Source organism: Heterocephalus glaber, unplaced genomic scaffold (assembly GCF_053883595.1).
Source record: "Heterocephalus glaber isolate CG9 unplaced genomic scaffold, H.glaber_assembly_v1.0 deba00001444, whole genome shotgun sequence".
NCBI lineage: Eukaryota > Metazoa > Chordata > Mammalia > Rodentia > Bathyergidae > Heterocephalus > Heterocephalus glaber.
In genome coordinates this window covers 31,534,716-31,560,513 of record NW_028258297.1, presented here as the reverse complement: position 1 = coordinate 31,560,513, position 25,798 = coordinate 31,534,716, and the positions used below count along the sequence as shown (strand labels likewise).

Below are 25,798 nucleotides of genomic sequence, written 5' to 3'. Positions count from 1 at the left end.
AAATTACCACAAATTTAGTGGCTTAAAACCTCACAAATGTTCAAACTTCGAAGAGCTACCCACCTCCAGCTTTCTAGCTCCTTTAGCTCTAAGCCAGCAACATTGTATCTCTTTGACCATTCCTCCACTACAACATCACTTCCTCTACCCCACCTCCTACTTTTAAGGACCTTGTGATTGCACTGTCCCATCTCCCCCCTTCTCTACCCTACCCTATAATCTCAAATAATCTCCCTATCCTAAGGTAAAATGGCTGTTTAATTCTCCTTTGCCACAGAGTTCAGAATCCTAGCCTTGTGCCACAGAGCCACATGGGGCCTGGTTACTCCACCTTGGACTTGTTGCTTGCTTCATGGTGCTCTGGTCCCGTAGACTTCCCTTGGTTCTTAAACACTAAACTCCTTTTGGTATGGGGCTCTTTGCTCACACTATTTCCAGTGTCATAACGGCCCTCCTCATGTTCCATGCAAGCTTTTCATGGCTACCTTTCAAGTAATTGTTGAGATCACTATAAAAGTTACTTTCACAGGGCAACCTTTCCTGATTTCCTAGTCAATCCTACTCTTCCCCTCCCCTTCTTTTCTTCTTATTGTTCAATCATAATAATTGTACAAATTATGAGTTCTACTGTGACTTTTCCATACATGCATATATTATCCTCTGATCACATCTATCCTCCCTATGATCCTCTCTTGCCCCCATTCTAACTCTTTGCACATTGTCACTGTACTTTTTTCTTCATAACTTTCACCACAATTGGAGTTACATTTATGTGTGTAATTATGTGTGTAACATCTGCTTGTGTGCATCATACTGCAAACCCACAAGGGCGGGGCTTAATCTGCTCACCACTATCAATCCTGGGACTTAGCACCAACAGGCTCACAATGAGTTCTCAAAAATGAAGGCGCGCCATCAGATGTTCTTTTGACAGCAGGTTTAATGCTTGAAGGGTGAGTTGCATAAGCCAAAGGACCTCAATTTCTGCTTTAGCATTTTAGGCCATGTAGGCCATCCTATTCCTTCAGATCTGTACTACAAAACATCCCAGATCTTGCTACCCTCTCTGATAAAGAAAATGACTGAACCTAATTCCTTGACTGTGCACTGGATCTGCCACGCCAATCCGAGGGATGGACACACTATTTCTCTACTGTTGTTCATGTGCTGCACCACTGGAAAAAAGGACCCAGCTGCCTTCACAAGTCATGCTCATTCTGCAGCTTAGGGACCCCTCCATAATTTCTGGCTCCTGGTGATTTTACTAGGTTGTTTCTACTCACAGCATATCCTATACCCTTAGTTAGTCTGAAAAGAGTGTGTATTTTAGAGCCAGAAAGTTCTAGATTTAAAACCTTGCCTGCCCTTTTTCAGAGTTCAGCAAGTTGTGACCCTCAGTACAGGTACTAAAACTGATGACAATAACTTAACAACCCCATGTCACAGAGGTATTAGATAACCCAAGGCAAGCATGCCTTACTTCAGCACTGCCCTAACCCTACCCTACTTCTGTTTCTATGGGCACTCTGCTGCATGAACATCTTACTTTCCTAATGAGGGGTTTCCCTGTCCTCTTTAGTTTGATTGTTTTGAGCCTCAAGTGGACATGGGTTTTACTCGAGGTTTAACTAATCACTGTTAGAACAATTACAAATAATGCCAAGAAAATAAAGATATCAGTGAATGACTCCTTGACTGTATGTTGGCCCTAGATCATAAATTACAATATCAGTAACACATCCTCACAAGCACTATGTTCTCTACAGAATTTTCAGTTCTGGGAACACATCCTGTCTATCCTCACCCCAGCCTGTAAATATCTGCAAATACACTGTCAGACTCTGAGGAGATTTTCCATAAAAGTTAGCACTGCCCACACACCCCCACCTGCATTCTCAGCTGAAGCCCATACTGAGGCTTTAATTATCAGATACATACTTCTCCACTTCACTCCTTAGTCTAAAATGAACCTACCACTCTCTCACTTTCACAGGCTTTGGTTATTTGCTTCCTTCCATCTTCCCATTTGCCCACTTGTGTATCTTGAAGACCTGGCTCAAATGTAATCTACTAGTCCCCCTGACACCCTCAGACATCACTTTCTGTTATACTGCAAGCCCCCTGCAGGGTAGGCTCTGAATGGGCCCATGTCTATACTCCCTTCCTAGTGTTTATTTTGCATGCGTTGGTACAACAGTCTGCTGAGTGAAATGAGTTAATAACCCAGTAAGTCTAGCTTATACAAGTCTGTGTTATCAGAGGGACAAGCAGCAGTTGTCTACTACCCAGCTCAAGAAGGGGTCAGGACTGAAGATGTACACTTGGCAGGCACATTCACTGCAGTAACATTTTGAAACATTACAGATCACAAATAAAGGATGTGCTAGGGAGAAAAGATTAAAGGCAGAACATTTCAGCCATAAGAGAGGGATGATGCAGCACAATCAGGGTTATAATTCAAGGGTAAATCACAGAAAGAAGAAATCCAAAGCAATCCAGTTCCCAGAGCACCACGAAGGGCAGGGCATGGGAAACAGGAGCATTACAGAGGCTGTGGAGAGTCAAAACTCCTGGGGAGCTCCAGCAAGCAAAGTGCTAAGGCACGTGCTGGACCGAAGATGCTGAGGTACAGGACAGAAAGACAAACAGTGCAGGGTTGTTCTTTCAAGCGACTTCCGAGAAAATGGAGATAGAATCCTAACTCCAAGAGAGTTGAGAAGCAGCTGGAATGCAGTGGCTTTGCAGATAAGGCCCAGCACAACACACAATACACTGCCATCCCAAGCAGAGTGGAAAGGGCCTTGGGTGTTAACACAATTATGCTGTTTAATCCCTGCATGACCTTGGAAAATTATTTTCCTCTCCCTTAGCTAACTCACTGGGTTATTCTAACCTTAGTAGTTAATAAATGGAAAAGAATCTTGGAAGAGTTTAGCATTTTCTATGAAGTATTTTAGTGCAATAGACAGCCTGTACTCTTGAGTACTCTTGAGCAGCCTCTACTCTTGTCATTTTGCAGTTGCCTTCATCAGTTTGACAGGGAAAAGTTAAAACTCCCTCCTGTCTAATATAACTCTAGCAAAGAGAGATAAGGCAATGACAAAGAGACAGAGAAAAGCAGGACAAAGTCAGGGTTCAGAGAGTTAATGGTGACCCCTCTAGCTGCTTCCAACAGACTGTCCACTCTCCTGAATGGGAGATGTTAGTCATGGGCTCCCTCCTTAGTGGACGGAGAAATGTCAAGAGCTCTCCTGACAACTGTCAATCTGACCTGACTTGCAGGATCCTTTTGCTTACCCGAGGGTTCCTGGTCAGTGAAAGTTGTGAACAAAATCATCCTAGACCTTAGCTCTGTCTTAAAAAATAAAACAAAATAATGAACTGAGACATTTATTTATTTACCACCCCTTGGTTATGTTACGTTGGGTTTTTTTCCTCCAAGGAAATGCTGCAAGTTAGTGATTTTCCATATTCAAACCATTTCTTGGAGACTTTTCACATGGAATGGAAGGTTGTTTCTGAGTAGGGTCATGACCAGGTTTACACATTTGTGAGTGGAACACAGTATGCAGGTATATTTGCAACAGAAGCAAGAGAAAATACATTTGCAAGTCATAGGAAACAGCAAAGTCACAGATGTTACCAAAACTATACAGAAAGAAACTAGACAAAACTCTTCAACTGAAGTAGTTAAGAACTGGCCTCCTTCACAAAACAGTATTTACCTCATGCAGTGGAAGGAAATGGTGAAGCAAGATTTAAATTGGCCAATTTAAATTTAAAACACTGTGAATGTTTTAGTAATTTTTAAAAATCTTCTCAATTATATATGGCTTAAGATAGCATTAAAATCAATTTGTACTCAATAAGCACAGCTGAACAGACTATCCAGTGATCCTATTTAAAAAAAACTAACAAAGTACTAGAGAAACCCACAAGTACAATGTTTTTAAAAGCTAAACTAAAACATAAAAACTACATTGTGCTTATTGACAGTATTCAAAAAAATCACAGAAAGAAAGGCAGTATCAGTAGGTAAACAAAACTAGCATTATGCCATATTAGAATGGCATAGGGTAAAAAGAATGTAGGATTATATATAGAAGCTCACTATTAAAAAAACAAGCCTGCTCTGCTGAAACTAAGGAAAACCATCAGGGGGATTTTAGAGAAAAGTGAACATTCCTTATAAGGTAGGACAATGTGACAAATCAAATACACAAGACATTCACTAATGCCTCTATAATTTTCACAAACATAGATACAGCTTAATAGCAAATTGTGATGTACACATGTGTAATGTAGAAGAATGAATGAAGAAAGCAAAAACTCTCTCTAGTACAATATTGATTCAATCACCATTGACAATTCAACAAATATTTATTATGTACCAGGACCTGTTCTCTAGTTGAAATATTACAGTAAATATAACAAAAATCATGATCATATGGAGCTTACAAGAAAACAATTTAAAATATATGACCTTGAGCAAGACATGTATGTGGGTGACCAAAGGGTTATGGAGAAATAAAAGGACTACTTGGGCTGGGGATTTAGCTCAGTGGTTCCGGCACCTGCCTCACAAGTGCAAGGTCCCACGTTCAATCCCCAGTACCAGAAAAAAATAAGGACTGCTAATAAAACGGTATATGTATCTATATGCACACACATAGAGGTACACAAAGACATATAGATATAAAATGAATACTGATGAGAGAAACTACATATAAGTAAATATAAACAGAATACATTCTCATAATTCTAAATTATTTCTGCTAAAGTCAAATATAAGCAATTTCTTTTCTCAAATATGACTTGATAACACTATTATACATATGGCCCAAAAAAGTCTTTGATAGGGCCGGGGATTTAGCTCAGTGGTGCTGCCAACTGCCACGCAAGCCCAAGGTCCTGAGTTCGATCTCTGATATCAAAAAAAAAAAAAAAAAAGTCTTTGATGATGACTACTGTTATAGGATGGACTGGGATGAACTATAACCGTGCAACTAACAAATCCAGATCAATAAACTGGGATCTACTGGGTACAAATCTAAAAACAAGAGAATTTACTGATAAACTTACTTATCTGGAAAGATATTCCAGAAACAGGAAGGGGGTTGAGTAATGACTTACAGCAAATGAGTTATTTCAAGTATGGACACTGAGTTATTACATTTAGGCAGTTAGCACATGGGATAGTTTCACGTACTGAGTCCAGCAATGTGTTGAAATGCGATTCTGTCATGTTCCCCGTCAACTCCTGGGTGGTAAGCAGGGTCCACTTGCTATTTTACCAGTGGATTTCAACCGTAACAGATGAACGGAATGCTCTTGGTGCAGAGATTCCCTCTTTGAAGGCTGCACTTTAAACGAATGTATAAAACCAAAGTGGACACACACACATGCTGACATAACCCAGACATCGGCGCTGAACATGAAGGGGACAGACTTGCAGCTGACACGTTCTGGATCACTGGTCTAACCACTGAAGAAGTCAGACTCAGGCATCTCACCACTAAAGGCTTAGAACATGCAGCAGATCCTTCAAATTTTCAGGGCCGTAAGACCGGAAAAGGAGTACGACGGTTCCTGAGGTCCGCTCAGGACACGGGCGGGGTCTGCGTCCCCTCGCTTTAATCAGGTGGCACGGGCAGGGACACAGGAGGCAAAGGGACGGGACTAACAGGTTCCAAGGCCAGAAACTCCAATTAGAAAGCATAACACAGAGTTTAAAAGAAAAAAAAAATCGGTGTGAAGGAACGTGGGGAAATCACCGGAAGTACAATAAACAACTGGAAAAAGAAAGCAATAAAGCGTTAAGATCCCCACTGAGACCCCTCCACAGCTCAAAAGCGCAGGCTACAAACTGCAAAACGTCCCGCAAGCGCCGGGGCCTTCAGGCATGCGGAACTCAAAACACCCAGCCCGACCAGGGCACCGGGAGCAGTTCCCGGGAACCCCTCCCGCCCCTCTCAACTCCGCCCACCGGGCCAGCCCAGCCCCTCAGCTACTCACCAGATTCGCTTCCCACATAACGGTGGCCGTGGCGAAATCAAGCGGAGAGAGCCTGGGGGAAGGGCCAGCCGCGGGGCCGGAGTGTCGGTTTTTTGTGAGGTCCCCAGGACGGAGAGGACGAAAAGGAATCCTTCACAGAAGCCTTCCTTCTCCCCCTCCCAGTCACAAGCTAGCGTCTTCAGACCACCAAACCTCCCGACTTCCGCCCGAAGCCGCCCAATCGGCGCTGTGCCCGGCCCCGCTCCGCCCCCGGAAGTTTATCCCACCCCGCCCCGTCGCTCACTTCCGGGCTTCAGTGCGCTGTCCTGTGGGCGGGGCTTGCTAATACCTGAGCAGCTATGGAGTGGGAGGAATTTGAACCTCCTGCTCCAGACCTGCGTTTACACTGCTGCACCCTGTCGGGCGATCCTCAACTAGCTAGAACAGATATTTATTGATTCCCTTACAGTGAGGGCCGTGGCCAGGAGTCAAATACCCTGGGAATTAATCTACCTGGACGTATGATATTTGGGACAGGCTTCGTTTCCTCACCCTCACGGGAAAGTGATAATAGTTGTACGTAAAGGCGTAGTAATATTGTCCTATCGGAAGCAGCTAGCGCGGTGTCCGACATATAATCAGTGTTAAATGAGAGATCGTGAATTGCTGTGGTCCCAAGGGAGCGTTAACCCTGCTTTCTCGGGCTCTAGAATCTAGAGAAGGCAAGGAGTAAATAAGTGAAATTGAAAGGTGCGGTGCGGTTCATAGCTTGTACGGCAAGCAGAGGTTTTATAAGAGTGTGCTTACCTGGGATAGAGTTCCTTAAAACCTGTCCCAAGATGTTTAAGCGAAAACTGCAGTTACCCAGAAACAGACAACCCAAGTGGAACAGTCTTAGCGATGCAGTAGTATCTGTACATAGGAAACGAAAATGAAACGCTGATTATGTAATTCTTATGGACGTGTTTTTAAAATGTAATCAAAGAAGCCGGGCATGATAGTGCAGCCTGTAATCCCAGCACTCTGGGAAACCGAGCAGGAGGATCACAAGTTCCAGTCCGGCCCAGGCAGTTTAGCGCTTTAATGAGAACCTGTCTCGAAATAAAAGAAAAAGAAACTTTTTAAAAGGGCTGGGGGTGTAGTTCAGCACAAAAGCCCTGGGTTCCAGACTACAAAAAAAAAAAAAAAAATCGAGGAATACCTACAGATATGAAACTAGTTTTCATTTAATATGTGATATCTGTCCACAACAGTATGGAATCTGGCACAGTGGCACACACCTGTCATCCCAGTATTTAGGAAGACTGAGGCAGGAACATCATAAGGGAGTCCTGCCTGGGCCATAAAAAGGATCCTGACCTGATGGTTCGCACCTTTAATCCCAGCTCTCTAGAAGGCAGGATTTTGAATTTGAGCCCAAGTCTGTGCAATTTAGCGACTAAGCAAAACCCTGTCTGAAAATGACAGAAAAATATAGAAATAGGCTGAGACTGTAGCTTAGTGGTAGTGTCTCTGGGTTCGATCTCTGGTATTGAAAAAGATCTATTATTTTAAAGTACACTATTGGCATTCCATGGTTTGTACGTGTGCTACATGCACACACATTTGATAAAATCTATGACAAATTCAAGTGGTCTTCAATTTTATACTACTGCAAAAAATACTACAATAAACCTTTTTCTTTTCTCTCACGGTACTGGAGCTCGAACCCATCAAACTATATCCCCAGCCTTTTTTTTTGAGGCAGGGTCTCACTAAGTCATTAAATTGCTGGGCTCAAACTTGTGATTGTCCAGTGTGTTAGCTACTTTTCTCTCGTTGCTGAGACAAAATACCTGACACCCAAATTTAAAGGGGAAAGGTTTATTTGGCTTATAGTTTGTAGAGGTTTCAGTCCATAATTGGCTGGCTCTAAGGCAGGGTGGCATGGCAGACAGGCATCACAGAGGAGAAACAGTTCATGGCACCCACATGGTAGCAAAAGCAACAGGGACCTTAAGAGCATCCTTCTGCCCCTTTTATCCCATCCAGACTACCAGGATCAGGGCGGGGCCAAACTAGCCATTCACAGTAGTGGTTGGGTAATCACACGCCCTTAATCCCAGCATCACACAATCCAGATTCAGCCACCTCTGAAAAAGAAAGCCCTGCCTCATCTGCTTGAGGCTTTGGGGGGATATCCAAACACAAGCCACAACATCCTGCCTTAACCTCATTCTTGTACAGATATTGTTTTCACATTTATCTATTAACCTCTGGAATTAATTCTTAGAAATGAAATTGTTTTATAAGAGATTATGGAAATTTTGCCAAACATTTCACAAGTACCTTAATATCATTATTGAAGAATCAATTCTTTTCCTATTACTTTGGAGAGTCACCAATAATCAGAAAGGTGAATTTGCATATTCACAGCTAGATCTGTTTCTGAATATTGTTATATATTCTGTTAACTATCTGCTTATTCTTATGCTATGCCACACTGTCATAATTGTTAAAATTTTGTAATACATTTGCTCTTTCACAAAGAATCCTCTCTCCTAATTTTCTTTGCTTTCAAGTTTTTTCAAAATAATGCATTCCCATTCAGGAACACATCTCTTCATGTTAGATCATCTTTTATTGTGCTGGGAATTGAACCCAGGGCTCACGCCTGCCAACCACGCACCATATCACTGAGCTACACCCCGTCTTAGTTACTTTTCTTATTGTTGAGTCAAAATACCCAACACCCACAAGTTAAAGGAGAAAAGGATTATTTCAGCTCACAGTTTGTAAAGGTTTTAGTCCATAGTCAGCTAGCTCCAAGTCAGGGTGGCATGGGAAGGGACATGGCAGTGGAGAAACAGTCCATGGCAGAGCAGACAGGTGGCAGCAAGCCTGCCTTTCATCTGTCCCTTTAAATTCCATCCAGGTTATAAGCCTATTGATTGGTATCACCCACACCCAAGGTGAGGCTTCCATTTTCCATGCCCAGAACAATGCTAAACTAACTTAGTTATAATACCCTTAATCTCAGTATCACACACCCTAATTTAACATTACACACACCCATGATCCAGGCACCTCTGAAAAGCCCCATCTAGATACAAGCCATAACAATCCCAATCCCTGGGGCTTTAATATCTATAAATACATTTTTAAATATATATTGCATATAAATTTGACAATTCTTGTGAAATTTGTTCCCAGATGTATTATAGTTTTTGTCAATGAGGTATTCTGTGATTTAGGAAATTTATTCTCTTTGTGTATTTATCATACTACATTATGGAAATGTCTTATTAGTTTTAAAACTTTATCAGCTGATCTCTCTGAATTTTGCATAGACAGTCACATCACCTGCAAATAATATAATTTTCTTCATTTCTATTACATTGGCCAAAACTTAAGAAAAAATTTGAAGCATATAGAAGAAGATAATGAACATTTAGCTTTAATGCAATCAAACAAGCATGTGTCCCTCGTTGATGTTAGATATTCTTTAAAAACATTATTTTCTTTAAACAAATTTGTTTCTATTCCTAGATTACCATAAGCTTTTAGTTGGGCAAGAATGTTAAATTTTATCAACTGTCCCTTAGACTCATAATCAGTTTTTATTCTGCGTCATTAATACCTATTTGTCAATCCATTCTTACATTCCCAAAGTAAACTCTGCTCTGGATGCTGTAATATTTTTTTAATACCATGCTTGGTTCAACGTATCTTTTATTTAGGATAATATTTGTAACTGGGTTTGGAAGAGTGGATCAGTGATAGAGTATATGTTTAGGATGCACACAGGGCCCTGAGTTCAATAAAAAATTAATTATAATAGCAATTGCCCATCATTACTGTTGTTTTTGGGATTCTCTAATGAGTTCTGGTATCCAAATAGTGTTAGTCTTGAAAATGAACAGTAGCACTGAAAATAATTTAGAAATTAGCTTTTCCTCAAAGGTAGAGTAGACTTTTACAAAGCAAATTAGGAAGAGTAGGGTTGTGGGCTGTCTTCTGTGGAGCTGGAGCCCTACTTCAGTTCCTCAAAGCCTTGGGGTCACCTGGGCTCATGGTAGGGAAGTTGAGAGAACACAACTGGTATGGATATATTTCCTGCACATAAACCTTTAAAATACACTGCTGTATCCCAAAATAATAGGAGGGGAACTGAAAATAGCTGTACAAATCTTAGAGGTAATTTTTTTCTCATTATTCTTGATTTAAGGCCACTGAGTTAAAGAGTAAGTATGGAAAAGAATAGTACAAGTGATTATTTAGTCCTGGGGTCATAAACTGATGGCTAATAACTTTACAAGCACGGTGCATATTTCTAGTCCTCTTGCCACAAACCAAAAGCTAACGAGCTTTAACACAGAGAGAATATTGCTAAAATCTTTGACAAATGGCTACTGCTTTATGAATGGGAACTTCACAGGAAGTCATGTGTACCTCCGACTTGGCCTTTGCACTGCATTCCTACACGCCGGCCTCCGGCTGAGCCTACGCTGACCCCTTCAGACTGGGGATGGGGCTCCATCCTGTGGAAAGGACCTCTCTGGTCTCTTAGCTGTATAGGTTTGCAAGTAGTGATGACCCCACTTCTTACTTTGATGAGGAAATGTGTGGACTTGGGACTTTTGAAGTATCATGGAAAGGGAGTGCACCCCCTCGCCCAGCCTTCTCAAGGGGCCCAGTGGTTGTGCCCCAAGCTCTCACTTGTCAGTAGATGACCGCAGTGTGCAAAGCCTGCAGCTCTCCCTGTTGCACGGAGCCCTCTGTGCCATCGTTTCCGGCCCTGTCCCACAGCCATGGATGCTGTGCCTGTGGACCAAGTCACTAGTCTCTCAGAAGACTGGAACTTCTGCTTTATCGTCCATATTTTCCACCAACATATTTTAGATTCTAGAGTGCCTGGAGGGCTAGAAGAAAGGGAGAGAGGAGAAGGATAAAAACGGAGGACAGTGGCACCCGCCTGTAATTCTAGCACTCTGGGAGCCTGAGATGGAGAGACTTCGAGCTGGTGCCCAGCCTGAGCAATTTATCAACTTAACAAGAACCTGTCTCAAAATATTAATTTTTAAAATGTTAAGGGCTGGCAATATAGCTCGGTGCCAGGGCCCTGGGTTTAATGTAGAATACCAAAACAACCGAACAGAGGAGACTTCTCACCAGAAAGCATGAAACAATCAGATGGAGGAAACAGGTTGATGAAACAAGTTGAACATAGGGAGCATAATCCGTGTCCCCTTAGGCAATAGGAAGAGAGAATCGAGCAAGTGGTGAGGAGCAGGAGGAGAATCACCCACTATTTAATGTGAATATCATCACTGTTTGTATTTTTAAAGGACACAGTCCCAGCCTGAATTTGGGCAGCACTAGGAACGGGTGCTAGAGCCAGGCTGGATTAGAGAGAGAAGCAGGAGGCTGAAGAAGACCAACAGGGAGGGCGAGGGGCCAGACAAGGGTGAGGGAGGAGGGAGAGAGTTGCTTTTGCACCCAGAAGCCTCGAACATAAAGACCCAGCCTTGTCCATCCGGAAAAAGCGCCACAATGAGGCAGCCCGCCTCAGCCCTGCTGTGGAAGTCTGATGCGTTAACAACCCCAGCGGGAATTAAGCGGCGAAATAAGCAGATGAAACATTCGCCAAAGCCAAGATAAGCATTCCTGGGAAGGAATTTTTCAAAAAATCAAAATTAATCTTAACACATCTTCTTAATTAGGAAACATGGCAAGGAATTAAATTCAACCTAAAAAAAAGAAGTGCTGAGTGACTCACTGACACTAAATGGAAAGGCTCTATTGAAAATTCCACTGATTATTAGTTTTTTCTGCTCAGGGAAATTATCTAAGCACAAAGATGGGCATCAACATTCAGCTCACAGCAGCAGTCACAAGCAGCCGCTGAGATGTGTGGCCATCCTAATTAGAGGATGGCGGGTGCTGAAAGGGCTCGGGTGTGGGGCATTCCTGGCTGGGCTTGGTCACCACGCTAGAAAGGGCTCCGAGGGACTCAGAAAGGAGTTCGAGAAGCTCCAAGGTTAAAAGCAGAGGTGGGAAACCTGTAAGGAACAATTCTAAAAATCAGGAGAGAGGAGGCAAGTAGAATCCTTTGGGGGATTAAAAGGCAGCCGGTGGGTGTCCCGCCTGGGCTTAGGTTACTCCAAACGTGGTGGTGGGGATGGGGTGGCCTGTTTCCAAGGAGAACACCCAGGATGTCGAGAAACTACAGCAGCTTACTAAAATGAATAAATGAATTGCTCTGTGAATCTCCGTTGATCTAATATTTGAACAGCAGCCTCCGTGGTCCAGGTGCTGTCCCCGGACTCCTGGATAGATGAACGAACAGGCGATTAAGGCCCCTGCCTGATAAAATGCACTGCTGGGGAGAGGCAGGGACAGAGTGCCGTGTAAATAAGCACGCTGTAGAGTACGACGCAAAGTGGCAAGAGCTATAATAAAACGTAGATCATGGGAAGAGCAAGCGAGTGCTCAGAACGGTCCCGAGAAGGTGACATTTTTAGGGAAATTTGGAGGAGATGAAGAGTAAGACTATTAAGTATCCAGGCACAGATGCTGGTGCCGAGTCCCTGCCTGTGCCTGTGGTAACGAGAGCGCTGAGGAGGACGTGTTTGGGGCAGGCGCTGGGCTGCGCAGAGGCAGAGTTCACTACGATCGCCAGCAGTACTGTGCTCACCAGGGCGCCGGCTGCGTGCCAAGGTGCCCGGCCCCAGAGCCGGCGCTCCTGCTTGCGCCTTCCGGCCGCCCCTCTGTGTGGTTCTGCCACCCCTTAGTCCCACTCCTGGTGATTCACCCTCAGCTGGGTTCAGGTACCTGCTGGGATAGGTCTGCATGTATGGGGGAGGGTCACACCCCAGGCCCCTCCCTTTCCACTTTGAGACGGGGCTAAGTCACTAAACTGCCCAGGCTGGGCTCGAACCTGCAATTCTGCCTCCACCCGCCTTGATGCTGAGATTATAGGTGGGTGCCTCCATGCCCAAGTTATGTCGAACTCGGGACCTTGAATGTGTTTTCCTTTTAATCACCTATGACCCTTTCCTGGCCCTTTATTCTTTTCCTTAGCCCTCAACTCAAGAACTGCTCTTTTCAGCAAATGAACCCCTGTGTTCGCTGCTCGTCTTTGGGGAGAGCTTGGGTTTGATGTGTGGGATGGGAAGCTTCAAAGGGTCACAAACTTTACAGATCGCTTGGGTCATACCACTGAGCTTACAAACAGCATCACCATGCCTTCCTCCCTAAGGCACTGCCTGGGGGCCTGTAACCACCTTCCCGCTCCCGTACCTGCCCGCCTCCCTCTCTCCCCGTCTCTTTCCCCTACCCTCTCCCTCTTCAATGCTGGCAATGGGAACCTAGGGCCTTGCACAAGCTAGGCAAGTGCTTGCCACTGAGTACAACCTCAGCCCTAATCTGCTTCCTTAAGATGTTGTACTTTTGTACTGAAAACCAGTGAGCTGTGGCAGAGCGTGGTGCACACACCTGTAATCCCAGCACTCTGGGAGGCTGAGGCAGAAGAATAGAAAGTTCAAGCCCAGCCTGGGCAACTTAGTGATGTAGTGAAACCCTGTCTCAAAATAAAAAATAAAAAGGGCTGGGGATGTAGCTCAGTATGAAGGCCCCGAGTTCAGTCCCTTGTGTTGCAAGCAAACCCCCCCAAAGGCAGTGAAGGCACATTGCAAGATACCTCAATAAAGCTGTTAAAACAGTGAATCCCTTAAAGAGGTAAAATCCTGACTTTCTCCCCCATTGCCCTCCTTCCGGCTTTGCCCTTTCTTACATGGTGACAGGGAGGCAGGAAGAATCACCCTCGAGAGGTGCTCCCCATTCCTAACCCCCAGGGATTACATCATGCCAAGAAAAACAAGTGACTGTCTCATCATACCTTCTAGGTACATTTTCCTTAGAAAAAAAATTTGAACATTTTTATGTTAAAGCAGATGTGTCTATTGTGGAGAGGAAGGCACTGTTCACCTACACAAGGTCTCAGAGTGGTGTCCTGCATGCAGCTCACTGCTTTAGGCCAGAGGGAGGAGGCGCGTGGTCTCTGCTACCTTGAGGAGAGGAACTGGGGTGAGCCATTGTGGGAGCCTCCAGAGCTCTGGCCTGACCAACTCCATCATACTGAGCAGCCCCCAACTCAGTTTCCTGTTTTAGAAAAGTGAAATACTTGGGCCAGATGCTCTTCAAGGTTAACACTGTCTCAGAGTCCTTGATTTGCTGTTACAGTGAGGTAGGCTCAGGTACCTCTGAACCAAGATGCCCAGTGATGTAGGAAACAGAAGGAACAGGCCCTGTCTGTGAAGAATCTTCCATATGCTGATGGGATCAAAACATGACCACAAGTACAGCCTGACAGACATAAAGGAAACACACAAAGCACCCAAAGGACACAAAAGATAAGAAGCAGCTGAGGGAACAGGAATCAGATCTCTGGGCCAGAGCAACTTGTTTTGGTGCAACAAAAGTAACTTGGAGGGTCTTGCCCTGACACCCCGAGCTCTTTGGACCAGGTCACCCTGGGAAAGGCACTGCTTGTCATCCGCACCCTAGGGGTGTGTGTGTGTGTGTGTGTGTGTGTGTGTGTGTGTGTGTGTGTGTGTTACCCTGGGTACTGAACCCAGGGCCTGCACTCTGAGCTACATCCCCATTCTTATTTATTTTTTATTTTGAGACAGGGTTTCACTAAGTTAGCCAGGCTGGGCTTGAACTTTCTAACCTCCTGCCTCAGCCTCCTGGAGTGCTGGGATTACAGGTGTGCTCCACCACACCCAGCAATCTTGGGGTCCCCCCAGGTGACAGAGTAAAAAACTCCATCCAACCCAACCCCACCCCATCCACATGCAGGGTTTAGGGGAATGCTTGTTCTCGGCTTACAATACTCTTTATAGAAGATTCTAAACAGTATACCAAATTCTGAAAAATCCTGAATCGAGCAGGGATGCATACAATATCTGCTCTTCACAGTCCAATGAATTAAATATGGGATGGTTTTAACACAAAGCTCATCACTGGTATGGACTGTACAGGATCTGCTTGGCAACCACTTCTCAAAAGGCATTGCCTTGAAAAATATTAAGTTCTTATGCTCTGTTGTAGGGTTTTTATGCATTTTCTGATTTCGTTCTTGCATTTCCCATTCCCTGAGGCAATTTTTGAGCATTTCTGAAGGTCTTCAATCACATGTTTTTGCTTTTCTTAACATGCCAAGAATTTGAGAAAAACAAAACTGAAAGGAAATAGAAAGGAAAAAATTGCATGTGATCTCTCCCATGGACTCTGGTTTTCATTTGTCCTGGGAGGGTTTCTCTCAATCCAGTCTTCCCGACCTCTGTGTGTTCGGGAAAAGACAGAAGCTCTCTGGTTCTGGGAGGAGAAAGTGTGCCTAGAAGACATGGGGACACTCAAACGTGGCCCCCGGGCTTTCTTGCAATCTACATATTTTAGGGTGCAGGAAAGAATGGTGGTCCCTAACAGATTTTCCAAACTGGGGTTTTCCTTCCAGGGCTGGAAAATGTGCTCATTTCCAGCACGAGATGGCGCTGTTACACAAGCAACAACTTCTCTGATATAAAAAATAAAAAATAAAAATAAAAACAAAAATAAACCAAGGGCATGAACTTTCCAATAAGTCAGAGAATTCCTGTTTCTGGATGAGGACACTAGCATTTGCGAAGCACATCCAAGAAGGACTGATGTTTACCTGCCAGTGGCCCACAATGAATATATTCATTATCACAAGTTACACCAGTAAAATTTTAAGAAAGACCTCCCGTTGTAACAATAACAATTGCACTACATGACCTTCCAATGACCAATGATCAAAACTGAATGAAAGCTGTATAATACATGCTTAGGAGTAAAAATGTGTAACAACAACTACAAATCCCTTAACTATCAAGCGTCAAAAGCAGAGGTAAGCAGTCAGGAGACTTCAATGAGTACTGTAGTCAAAGGGGATATGTTTTAAAATCTTATTCTGACATGGAAGGAGTTTTTGCCAGTTAAATAATGCTGCATGGATTCAGTAGCTTAAAATTATGCGAACTCTTCTAATTTCCAACAAGCCAGATTTTTGTTTGTTTGCTTTTCACTTTGCAGTGGTAGGGATGGAACCCAGAGCCTTTGCACTGAGCTACATCCCCAGCCCTTTTTATTTTTAATTTAGAGACAGGATCTCACTAAGTCACTAAATTGCCCAGGCAAGGCTTGAACTTGCAATCCTCCTGCCTCGGCTTACCAGTGTGCTGTTCTGCTAAGCTAGCATCTAAATTAGAATTTGGGACCTGGAGCGGGTGTGTCCGTTCTGTCTTCCTCCACACTCCTGTAACAATCTCCCCATGACAGAGTTGGCCTGAGTGCCCACGTTCCTGCAGAAACAGCAAGCTGACCACTCAGAGAGGCAGCCCAGTAGCTCTAAATGGTCCCAGAGCTAGAATAGTGGTCCTTGGAGGCACAGTGTGGCTGGCTTGCCATCAGTCACACTCTGATGATGTAGCCAATGGGCTGTGGAAGTCACTTGGCTTTAAACGGGGTGGGGACATAGCTCAGTGGGGCAGTGCTTGCCTGGTATGTGTGGGGCAAGGGTTTGGTCACACACTGCCAAACAAACAAACAGACAAACAAATGCCCCACTGTGTATCTATGACCAGAGCCAAAATCTGCTTGGTGTTCTTTGCAATTGTGTCGCACGCTACTTCCTCTTCAGAACCAGTGGCTAATGGAGCACCCAGGCCATTGGTGTGGACGTGGCAAGATCAGCATCCTCCTTTCATAGCCAGTGACTTTTCAGAGTTAAGATGCAGGGGCTGAGCCTTGCAAGGCCTTGATGATGCAAGCTGTGCTCCATCAAAACTGCTTAGGGTCCTTTAGTTCTGGCTCTGGTGCCAGACACATCTTGGTCCAAACTTCTGCTCCCCTTCATAATAAGCGGAGAGTCATCTTGGGCACGGGATCGCTCTCTGGTGCTGGGATTGAACCCAGGCCCTTCACACTGAGCTACACCCCAGCCCTTTTGATTTTTTATTTTAAGACAGGGTCTCACTAAGTCTAAATTCCCCACGCTGGCCTTGAACTTCCTGCAATCCTCCTGCCTCAGCCTCCCAGACTGCTGGGATTGCAGGCATGTGCCCCCATGCCTGGGGTGGTTTGAGTTCTTAAAACATCAATTTCCTCATCGCTAAAATGGAGACACTCTTTCTGCCTTTCTCCTAGAGGGGTGACAGGTGAACGTGATGTTTCTGCGGAAATAGTATGTTTTGCACAATTCGTGTCACAGAGCAGGGCTTGCTCCGTGTTTGCTGGGGTTGTTAGTATTATCTGTCAGCCCTCCGATGAACAGCCCAGTGTGTCTCTCCAGTGCTAGTCTGAGGAACATCTCTGAGACACAGGCAGCAGCTCTCCCGGGAGGGGAGGCGTGCCCTGCCCCTGAGCCCCACTGGGGCTTCCGCAGGCTGGCATGCGCTAATCAGCACCCTAGGTGCAGGCGTCCGCCTTGGCCAGCCGCGGGGTGTCAGCCAGTTTGTGTCATGGGGTAATTAGGGTCGACCTTGTCAAAGGCCAGGCTGAAAGCGAGGATGGTTTCGATGCCTCTTCTTTCTCCCCATCTAATGTCCCTATCAAGAAAGGCATAAATGGAGACCTGTTTTGTTTCTGAGATGTGGGGCTGGCGCTGAGTGATCTCTGCCTTTTAAAGATGTACAAAGAGGCTACTTAATGATCTGTTCAGTTGATGGGTGAAAGGGGTGAAATTGTGGGTTATTCCCCCCTTCGTTTCTGTTATTGTAATAATGTTTGTGGAATAAATAGCTTTTTAAAATTCGGTTCTAGAATTCTGCCAGGGGTAATTGTCAAGCTGACTGGCTTATCGTTTTTATAATATGCCCCTTCCCCATTTGCAAATGGGGGCAACTTCGTCCTTCTGTCTGGTAACAGTTCCCCTATTCTCCATGCTTTTTCAGAGATTATTGACAGTGGTTCTTGGAGTTCTTTGAGCAACCTGGGACGTGATTTGTCTAAGTCTGGAGATTTGAATTTATTAAGGGGGTGAAAAGAACACCATGCTGGTTTCTAGCTCTGCTTTGCCGCATGGTAGCCGAGGAAGCGTGGGCAGCTTCTGATTTTGTTTTTGCCCAGATTTTCCCATCTGTGAAATAAAGCATCTGGCCCAGTGAAGTTGAGGTCACCCAAGGTCTGATGGGCCAGGCTCTCGGCTCGGTCTCAAGCCATCTAACATTTTCCTACTAATCTCTCTCTCTCTCTCTCTCTCTCTCTCTCTCTCTCTCTCTTCAGTGTCCTCTCAATAACATTTGTTGCATCCTCTTTTAACTGAATGAACATTCTGATTTGGGGTCCAGACACCTTGCTGTGGCTCTCCAGGTTCCACACCACGTGGCCTTTTGCTTCCTTACAACGTGGTCTCCTGCTCTTCCCCAGAGCCTCCTCTCCACAGGGTGGGCTTGGCCACTCTTCCTAACACACATGTGCACCACACATTGGTCCTTTTGCTAAGGTCGCCTCCCTCCCTGAGGTGGGCTGTGTCGCAGCCGCCTCTCTCAGCCAGACCCCAGCCCTCCTCCATGACCCCATGTAGCTGCCAGCTCTCCTTTGGACAGTGTTCGCATTCACTCCAGCTCACAGTATTCTCCTTCTCCTAAGTTTCCAATGCATTTGGGGAGCTTACCTGATACTTAATTCTAACCACACTTTGTGGCATTTGGGTGTGAGTGTCTTGGTGAATTGTGTTATTATGGATTCATACGTCTTGGTTCCCTCTCTCTGCCCTTTTCCTTCTGCAGGTTGAGTGCTGTCTGGGGAGGCTCCATAAACTCTGGAAGAAGCCAAGTATGTTGGCATAGGCATTTTAAGTCCAGCTCTCAGGAGGCTGAGGCAGGAGGACCTTGAGTTTGAGACTAGCCTAAGTTGCATAGTGATTCCCTGTATCACAACAAACAAACAAAACCCTGGAGGATTATTGTAGGAATTAGAAGCCATTATTAGTTTTTCTCTAATAAGATAATTTGAGCAACTAATACACAGAATTTTCTCTTTCATCTCAGGATTCATAGAAAGGCAAGCCATTGCTTGGGTAGTTTAAGACAAAAACATTTTATTTGAAGACAAGAAAAGGATTTTATTGTACAATTGATAATGAGTCTCAAACTAGCTCACTGTCCTCCCGTTCTACCACTGGTGCCTATCCTATCCTAATTTTCCTATGCTAACTAAAGCATCTCCTTTTTTCTTCCTTCTCCTCATCCTTTGTACAGTGCTGAGGATTGAAGCCAGGGCCTTCATACTGAGCCATGTCCCTAGCCAGATCAATGTATATATGTGCACATGTTTTTGAGGAAAAATCTCACTAAGTGCCTAAGCAAAACTCAAACTAGAGACCCTTCTGTCTCTGCTTCCCAGTGTGCTGGGATTCTGGCAGGAGCCACTGCTTGCACTTAATAATAAGGGGGAAACTATTTCTGTGCCTGCATCATACCAAGCACACCTCCCAGCACATATGGATCAGGCAAATGCACCATGAGGTGTGGTTGAAAACTATGGTGAGAACGAGAAACTAGAGACATTTATAGCTAAATGGATGTACATTGAAGCAATACTCTTAAGTGAAATAAATAGGACAGATATGTGTAAATACCGAACAGTTTCTCTAGTGTGAGAACCTGAAAGTGTAAATTAGGATTAAAATGAATTGATAACTTAAAATAGGAAGAAAAGGTCAAAAGAGGTAGGGGTGATGGGAGGGGGAGGGGAAAGGAAAGAAGGGAAAGGAAAAATTATGAGAAAAGAAAAAAAGTGGAAACAAAATCTATGTAAATAGGGAAGGGCAGAGGGGGTGAAGGGAGAACAGGGAATGGGGAAAAAATAAGAACCAAGATACATCATGTACAGGTCCAAGTACCCAAAGATAAATGTAAACGTGTTGTATACCTAAAATGTACCAATAAAAGAATTTAAGAAAAAAAAAAAAGAGAACTATGGTGAATGTTATTTTTTAAGTGTATTACAGCAATAGACACATTGCTGTTTATCTCCATCAGAATACTCCCCAATGGTTTGTGCACACTTAGCTCATCATTCTTGCCATTTCTGGAAAGAGTTCTGAAAGTCCTTTCTCATAGGTGACTTTCATCGTAGTGTCCTGGCTGCCTCAATGTCCTGAATGGATTCAAAACACTTCCCTTCCACTGTCATTTAAATCACACCATGCCAGAGCCAGTGAGTAGGGTGGGTGAGGACGGAGCACCGTGTTTTGGCGACCTGCCTTCCCACTGGGTGGTGCTCAGCGCCAGCAGCGGGCACATCCCTACTTTTGATCACATCCTGTGAAGGCACGCATGAAGGAGAGTTCCAGAGCCATTTCAGGAAGTGACAAGAACAACGAGATAGGTGTGTGCGAAGCAAGGAGCATTTGAGGGTGCTGATGACAGCGTGTCCTTTACTGTAAGACATATTTATTCAAACACTCGCTGTATATTTCCATCACACCCCACATCAGCACGTGGCTAGGGAGAATTCACTTCCCCACTCTCCAACATCTGTGAAGTTTACGTTGTAACAAGCAATCTGTACAGAATGCCTCAATTCTCAGGGTCATAACAGTACAAGAGTCATGAGAAAAACTCGTAACAAGATTTTAGAACAAGACAAATGAAATCTTTCTAAGCATCAGTTGCACAAGCTCCAATGCATGTCAGAAACAGGCTGAGACAGTGAGCGGTTCCTTTGTCCAGTGTGTGCTGAGCATCTTGTAGGCACCAGACCCCACTGGAGACATAAGCCAGGGATGTGGAGATGTGTGAGCTCCAACATCAGGCTGGGTATTTAGCTCAGTGGTTTTGCCACCTGCTGCGCAAGTGCAAGGACCCGAGTTTGATCCCCCGTACCAAAAAAAGAAGCAACACAGAGCTCCAACATCTTGGGGGAAAGACAATCAAATAAACAAACAACACTGTGTGTTATGAGAAGGGCTATCATGGTGATTTTTGTATCCACTGAGGCCATCAAGTAAGCTGCATATGGCAGAAAAATGAGCGTATTTGTTCCTGTGCGAATGCCCTTTCTAGCACCTTCAGATCTCATCCTTCTTCCTGTGCTGGACACCTCCATGCACCCATAACAAGAGGCAGTCAGCTTCTAGCACAGTCACTTTGCCTTAGAGAGAGTCTCCAATCACCAGGGAAAGGCTGGGAGCTGAGGGCCGAATCCTGGGCTGTTGTAACAGAAGCTGCAGGCTAACTAGTCAGCCTGAGCTAGAAAGCGGCTTTCCGTCACTCTTCCTCACCCTGGTGGGAGGGGATGTGCACAAACTTCCCAAGCAATGTAAGTAACCTTGTAATAAATGAGGTGTTTGTAGCTATTAAAAACAACGACAACACTGGAGCTCTTCGGGAAAGCACAAGTGAAGAACAGGCTGGCCACAGCAGGCCTCGCCAGGCGGATCATCAAGCTTGGGAACCAATCACCAGGCCCACCTCAAGCAGCAATAAATCATCCAGAGCCGAGACCGCCCACACTGTTCACCCTACCCTGAGAGAACTGGCTGATCTTGGGAAACCAAGTGCTTTCCTGGGAATCTTGTCCCTGGGAAGCCAAATTTACCCTTCACAAGTCTGAATCCAGGCCTACACCCCAGTCACCAGGTTAAGGCCAGTCCGTCCATCACCTGGGCTGGCCTTCCGCACCCAATTTCTCCACTTTTCCTCCTGTTTTGTCATCTCCAGATAGCTGGGTACTCTTTTCCACCTTACCGAAGAAGCCCTCAGGAGAAGAGTTGTGATTTCTGTGAGGCCAGGCAGCAGAGTTTGACCACCCTCTTGCTCCCTTGGACACAGCCAGGGAAGTCTGGTCCTGTCCAGAGCTGCACTTCTCAGAGGGGCTGAGTTGTGATTCCACTCTTCCTCACCCTCCAGTCTGTCCCTCATGGCACCCCAGTAGGAGGCCAAGCCTCAGTTTCTCTGCCTTGGGTTCCTTCCACTCTTCTCATGAGGCCAAAGAATTTCAGAAGCACCAAGCTCCCTGGCATGGAGGCATCATCAGTCCTGGAGGGAAGGGGACTGGTTGGAGGACCTGCTGAGGCTCTCCCTCTTTCTGGGCAGCTTCTCATGGTGGCAGCTCTGCTGAGGACGCGGGGCTATTGTGTGCTCCTTAAGTGTCCTCCAGAAGTGTGCTCGGTCCCAGAGCCATGTCAGTGGGAGGGCGGAGCCTTAAGAGTGTGTCCTCCTGGGGCTCATTGGGTCATCTGGGGTGTGCCCTTTACGAGACTGTGGGACCCCAACCTCTCCCCAACCCATGCCCATGAAGAGAGCAGTTTTGCTCTGGCCCCAAGCAAGGCAGCCGAACTACATTGACTGAACCTCTAAAACTGTGAGCCAAAGGAGCTTTTCCTCTGCGTTAGCTGACTGCCTCGGGGATTTGGTGCAATGAGCAAAAGCAGCCGTGATTTACAAGCTAGGTAAATAGCAACAGGTAATTTCCGCTGCACGGCAACAGGAACTTGCCCGAGCAGACAGGGCGGGGCTCGGCCTCTCTCATTTCCAGCTCTTGGACGTGGGCCTGTGAGGGTCTTTGCAGCTCCCTCTCTTTATGACATCCAGACCCTAAGTTCTGACCTCTTCAGTTTGCTTTGAAGATTAAATCTGATAATCCACATCAAGCATGTGGCCCAATGACTGTCATTTTTGACAACATCTGTCTTGTTTTGTTTTGATTTTGGTTTTTCTGAGACAAGGTCTCACTGTGTAGTTCAGATTGGCCTTGAACTCACTCTGCAACCCAGTCTGGCCTTGAGTTCGTGGCAATTCTCTTGCCTCAGCCTTCTGAGTGCTGGGATTACAGGGTTGTACAACCATGCCCAGTGGACAATATCTGTTTTGTTACACAAAAGTGACTTTTATCTTAACTGGACAGGTGATTGTTTTAAATGTTACCTTTGAACTTTAAGGTTTTATTAATAAATCTGTTAATGTATTAATTAATAAATATGTGTATTCTTAAAGTATAAGAAAGATGGAAGATTTTTCCAGAGTAAAAACCGTCACCCCACTTTAGTTGTGAGGCTTTCTAAGACCTTACCTAAGAACGTGAGAGGGGTGAGCAGCAGGTAAGGGGCATGGACCCAGGTCGTGCTGTGGTCAGAGCCTGGGCTCCAGGTCTCTGTCAGCGGGCACTAGGAGGTCTCCAGCACCCAGAGCACCACATTCTGCTGTCCCCCACCTGTGTCAGGTCCAGCCCTGAAGTCCCAAGCGTCAGGCAGAGCCACACACTTGTACCCAGACCTAGAGGCAAGCGGGAAAAGCAGGTAAAGAGATGGGAAAGCAAGATGGGATTCAGCATCTGTGTGCTCTGCCTCAGTGTCTCCTCCAAGCCATGCAGGTCCCCGATGCAGAGACTTTAGCCCATCTCACTTCCTATCATGGTTAGGGTCTAGAATGTTCCCCCAAAGCCTCATGTTTAGGGGGGATTTGGGAGGCGAGTGGGTCATCAGCCACCACACTCGTCAGTGGATTAGTCCACTGTTGGGTTCATAGCCCACGGTGCTGTTCAGAGGAGGCAGGCCTGGTCCGAAGAGGCGGTCCCTGGGGGGCAAAACAGGAAGGATTTCCTTCTCCTGGCCCCTCCCTTCGCTCTCTGCTTCCTGGCCACCATGATGTGAGCATCTTTCTTCCCCGGGCCCTTCCACTGTGCCGTTCTGCCTTGGGGCTGGCCCACCACAGACAGAATCTTCTGAAACCATGACCAAAACCAAACCTCTCCTTCTTTAAGTGTCCAGCAGTGGGAAGGTGAATGATACATTTCCCCATGTTATGCTGCGTAGCCTTGCCAGGAAGCTGGGGGCAAGTGAAAAGTCTGGGGACATCTTTCCTCCCACTACATGAGCAGTCAGCTTGTCACAGGAAAGCTCTGACAGCACCGCTGGGAGCACTGTGTGCCCTGCCACTGCTGGGGCTCTTGCCCCTTCCTCCATGTGACCTCAGCCTTCCCCAAGGTCCCTGTCCCGGTCCCTGGACCTGTCCCTGTCCTGGGACTCCTGAAGATGGTCGGTCAGTCCCTAGGGCTTCGCAGAGCAGCACTGCAGTGTGTGTGAGCTGATAACTCAGGCCCTGCGTTTGGGCATCTACCCAAACTCCTTTACTGTGGCCAGGGATTTAGCTCAGTGGTTCTGGCGCCTGCCTCACAAGCGCAATGTCCCGAGTTCGATCCCTGACACCAAAAAAAACAAAACAAAAACAAAACTCCTTTACTGTACCTGCTCCCTTCAAAGCCCGTCATATTGCTCTCTCCAAATCTGGTGATGTTTCTAGGCCTCCTCCGCTGGGGCCCCCTGAGGCAGGCTGCCTGGGCAGGGGGTCTTTCCTTCAGGGAACACTCCAAGTCTGTCCTTCCTGCAGACTCAGTTGTCTTCACTTCTCCGTAAAAATAAAGTGCAATGAATAGGAACTCATAAAGTAATGGCCTATTTCTGTCTCGGCTTGTGTGTCCACTCCAAGACACACACACACACACACACACACACACACACACACAGGCGCGCACGCACACACATGCACACACATGCCCTCAGTAGTGGCTGTGTGCAAGGGTCCTTCCTCACTTCTCAGCTGTGCTCTTCTCTCTCTCTCTTCCTCTCTCACTCCCCCAGCAGTCTCACAGTTTAGCCATCAGCTCCATGACTCTCAGATGTCTTCTGTCCCGTAGTCTAAAAGATGCTTCCACTTGGTGACCTTTCAGTTCGGTTCCCCAGCCCTCCATGGGCCTTTGGGCTGTGCAGGCTGGCTCTGTCCCTCCCACATAGCCTATTTAGAATGAGCCGTACCCCTTCCTGGCCGATGCCACCTGTCCATGTGTGCGCTGGATCTCACCCTCACACTCGTGCAGACCTTGTCCTAGCAACCCTTTCCTCTCTGAGGTGCCAGTTCTCCCCTGTGCGTGGGATCTGCCCCGTGAATATTCATGCACAACCCCATCTTTCCAACAAACAGGAAGTCTCTTTTCATGCCAGCTATCATCGCATTTCTCTCATTCTCTGCCCAACAAAACTCGTTTCGTTGTTTACATCCATTCAGCTCTCAGATCTCTCTTCTCCCATGTTCTCTGTTAAAATTGTTCTAATTGCGGATTCAGAGCACCTGGCCCTCCCAGACCTTCTCCAATGCCCATCCCACCCCCATGGCTGTTTTTATCAGGGTCACAAATAATCTTTTCACTACTGCTTCCTAGGTCACTTCTGAATCTTCAGCTTATTGATCCCTCAAGCAGTATCTGGCAGTTGACCACTCTTTTTTGGTTTTGCTTTGTTAGGTTTGGCTTTTTGGGGTACTGGGAGTTAAGCCCAGAGCCTTTATTTTGAGACAGACTCTCACTAAGTGGCCAGGCTAGGCTCACCTTGCAATCCTTCTACCTCGGCCTCCAGAGTGCTAGGATTACAGCGTGTGCCACCAGGCCTGGCTTCATTCTTCTGTAATATATTTATTCTCTTGGGTCAGAGGAGCCCCTGCTCCCTTGGGGTTTTCTCCTTCATTCCTGGGGACTGCTTTCTAGTTTCTTTTCTGATTCCATCTTACGGTTCCACTTGTGTTTTATTTCTTCTCTTCTCCTTTCCTGTTTCCCTCCCTCTCCTGCTCCTTTTTCTTTTTGTTTTCCATGCTGAGGATGGAGCTCAGGGCCCCTACATGCTAGGCGAGTGCTCTATGATTAAAGGACACTGCAAGACTTGCCCCATCTAACGTTAGAATGCCCAGAGCCCAGTTCTTGGACCTCTCCTCTTCTAATTATACTCTTTCTTAGGGTGTCATCCAGT

General features: G+C 45.8%; 1 protein-coding gene across 6 annotated transcripts in view; it reads right to left on the bottom strand.

Annotated features, from left to right (window-relative positions):
- Parp11 (poly(ADP-ribose) polymerase family member 11) overlaps positions 1-6,249 on the bottom strand; it is a 55,304-nt gene extending 49,055 nt beyond the window's left edge. The window contains exon 1 of one of the 6 annotated variants that reach the window (XM_004869355.4): positions 6,016-6,249. Coding sequence is in view for 1 of the 6 variants with exons in the window: in XM_004869354.4 (XP_004869411.1) it covers positions 6,016-6,033 (18 nt within the window). In the remaining 5 variants the exon portion in view is untranslated. The remainder of the gene's footprint in view (positions 1-6,015) is intronic. The other 5 variants (XM_021248067.2, XM_004869354.4, XM_021248066.2 and 2 more) reach the window with 5 other exon arrangements.
- Positions 6,250-25,798: the final 19,549 nt, after the last annotated feature.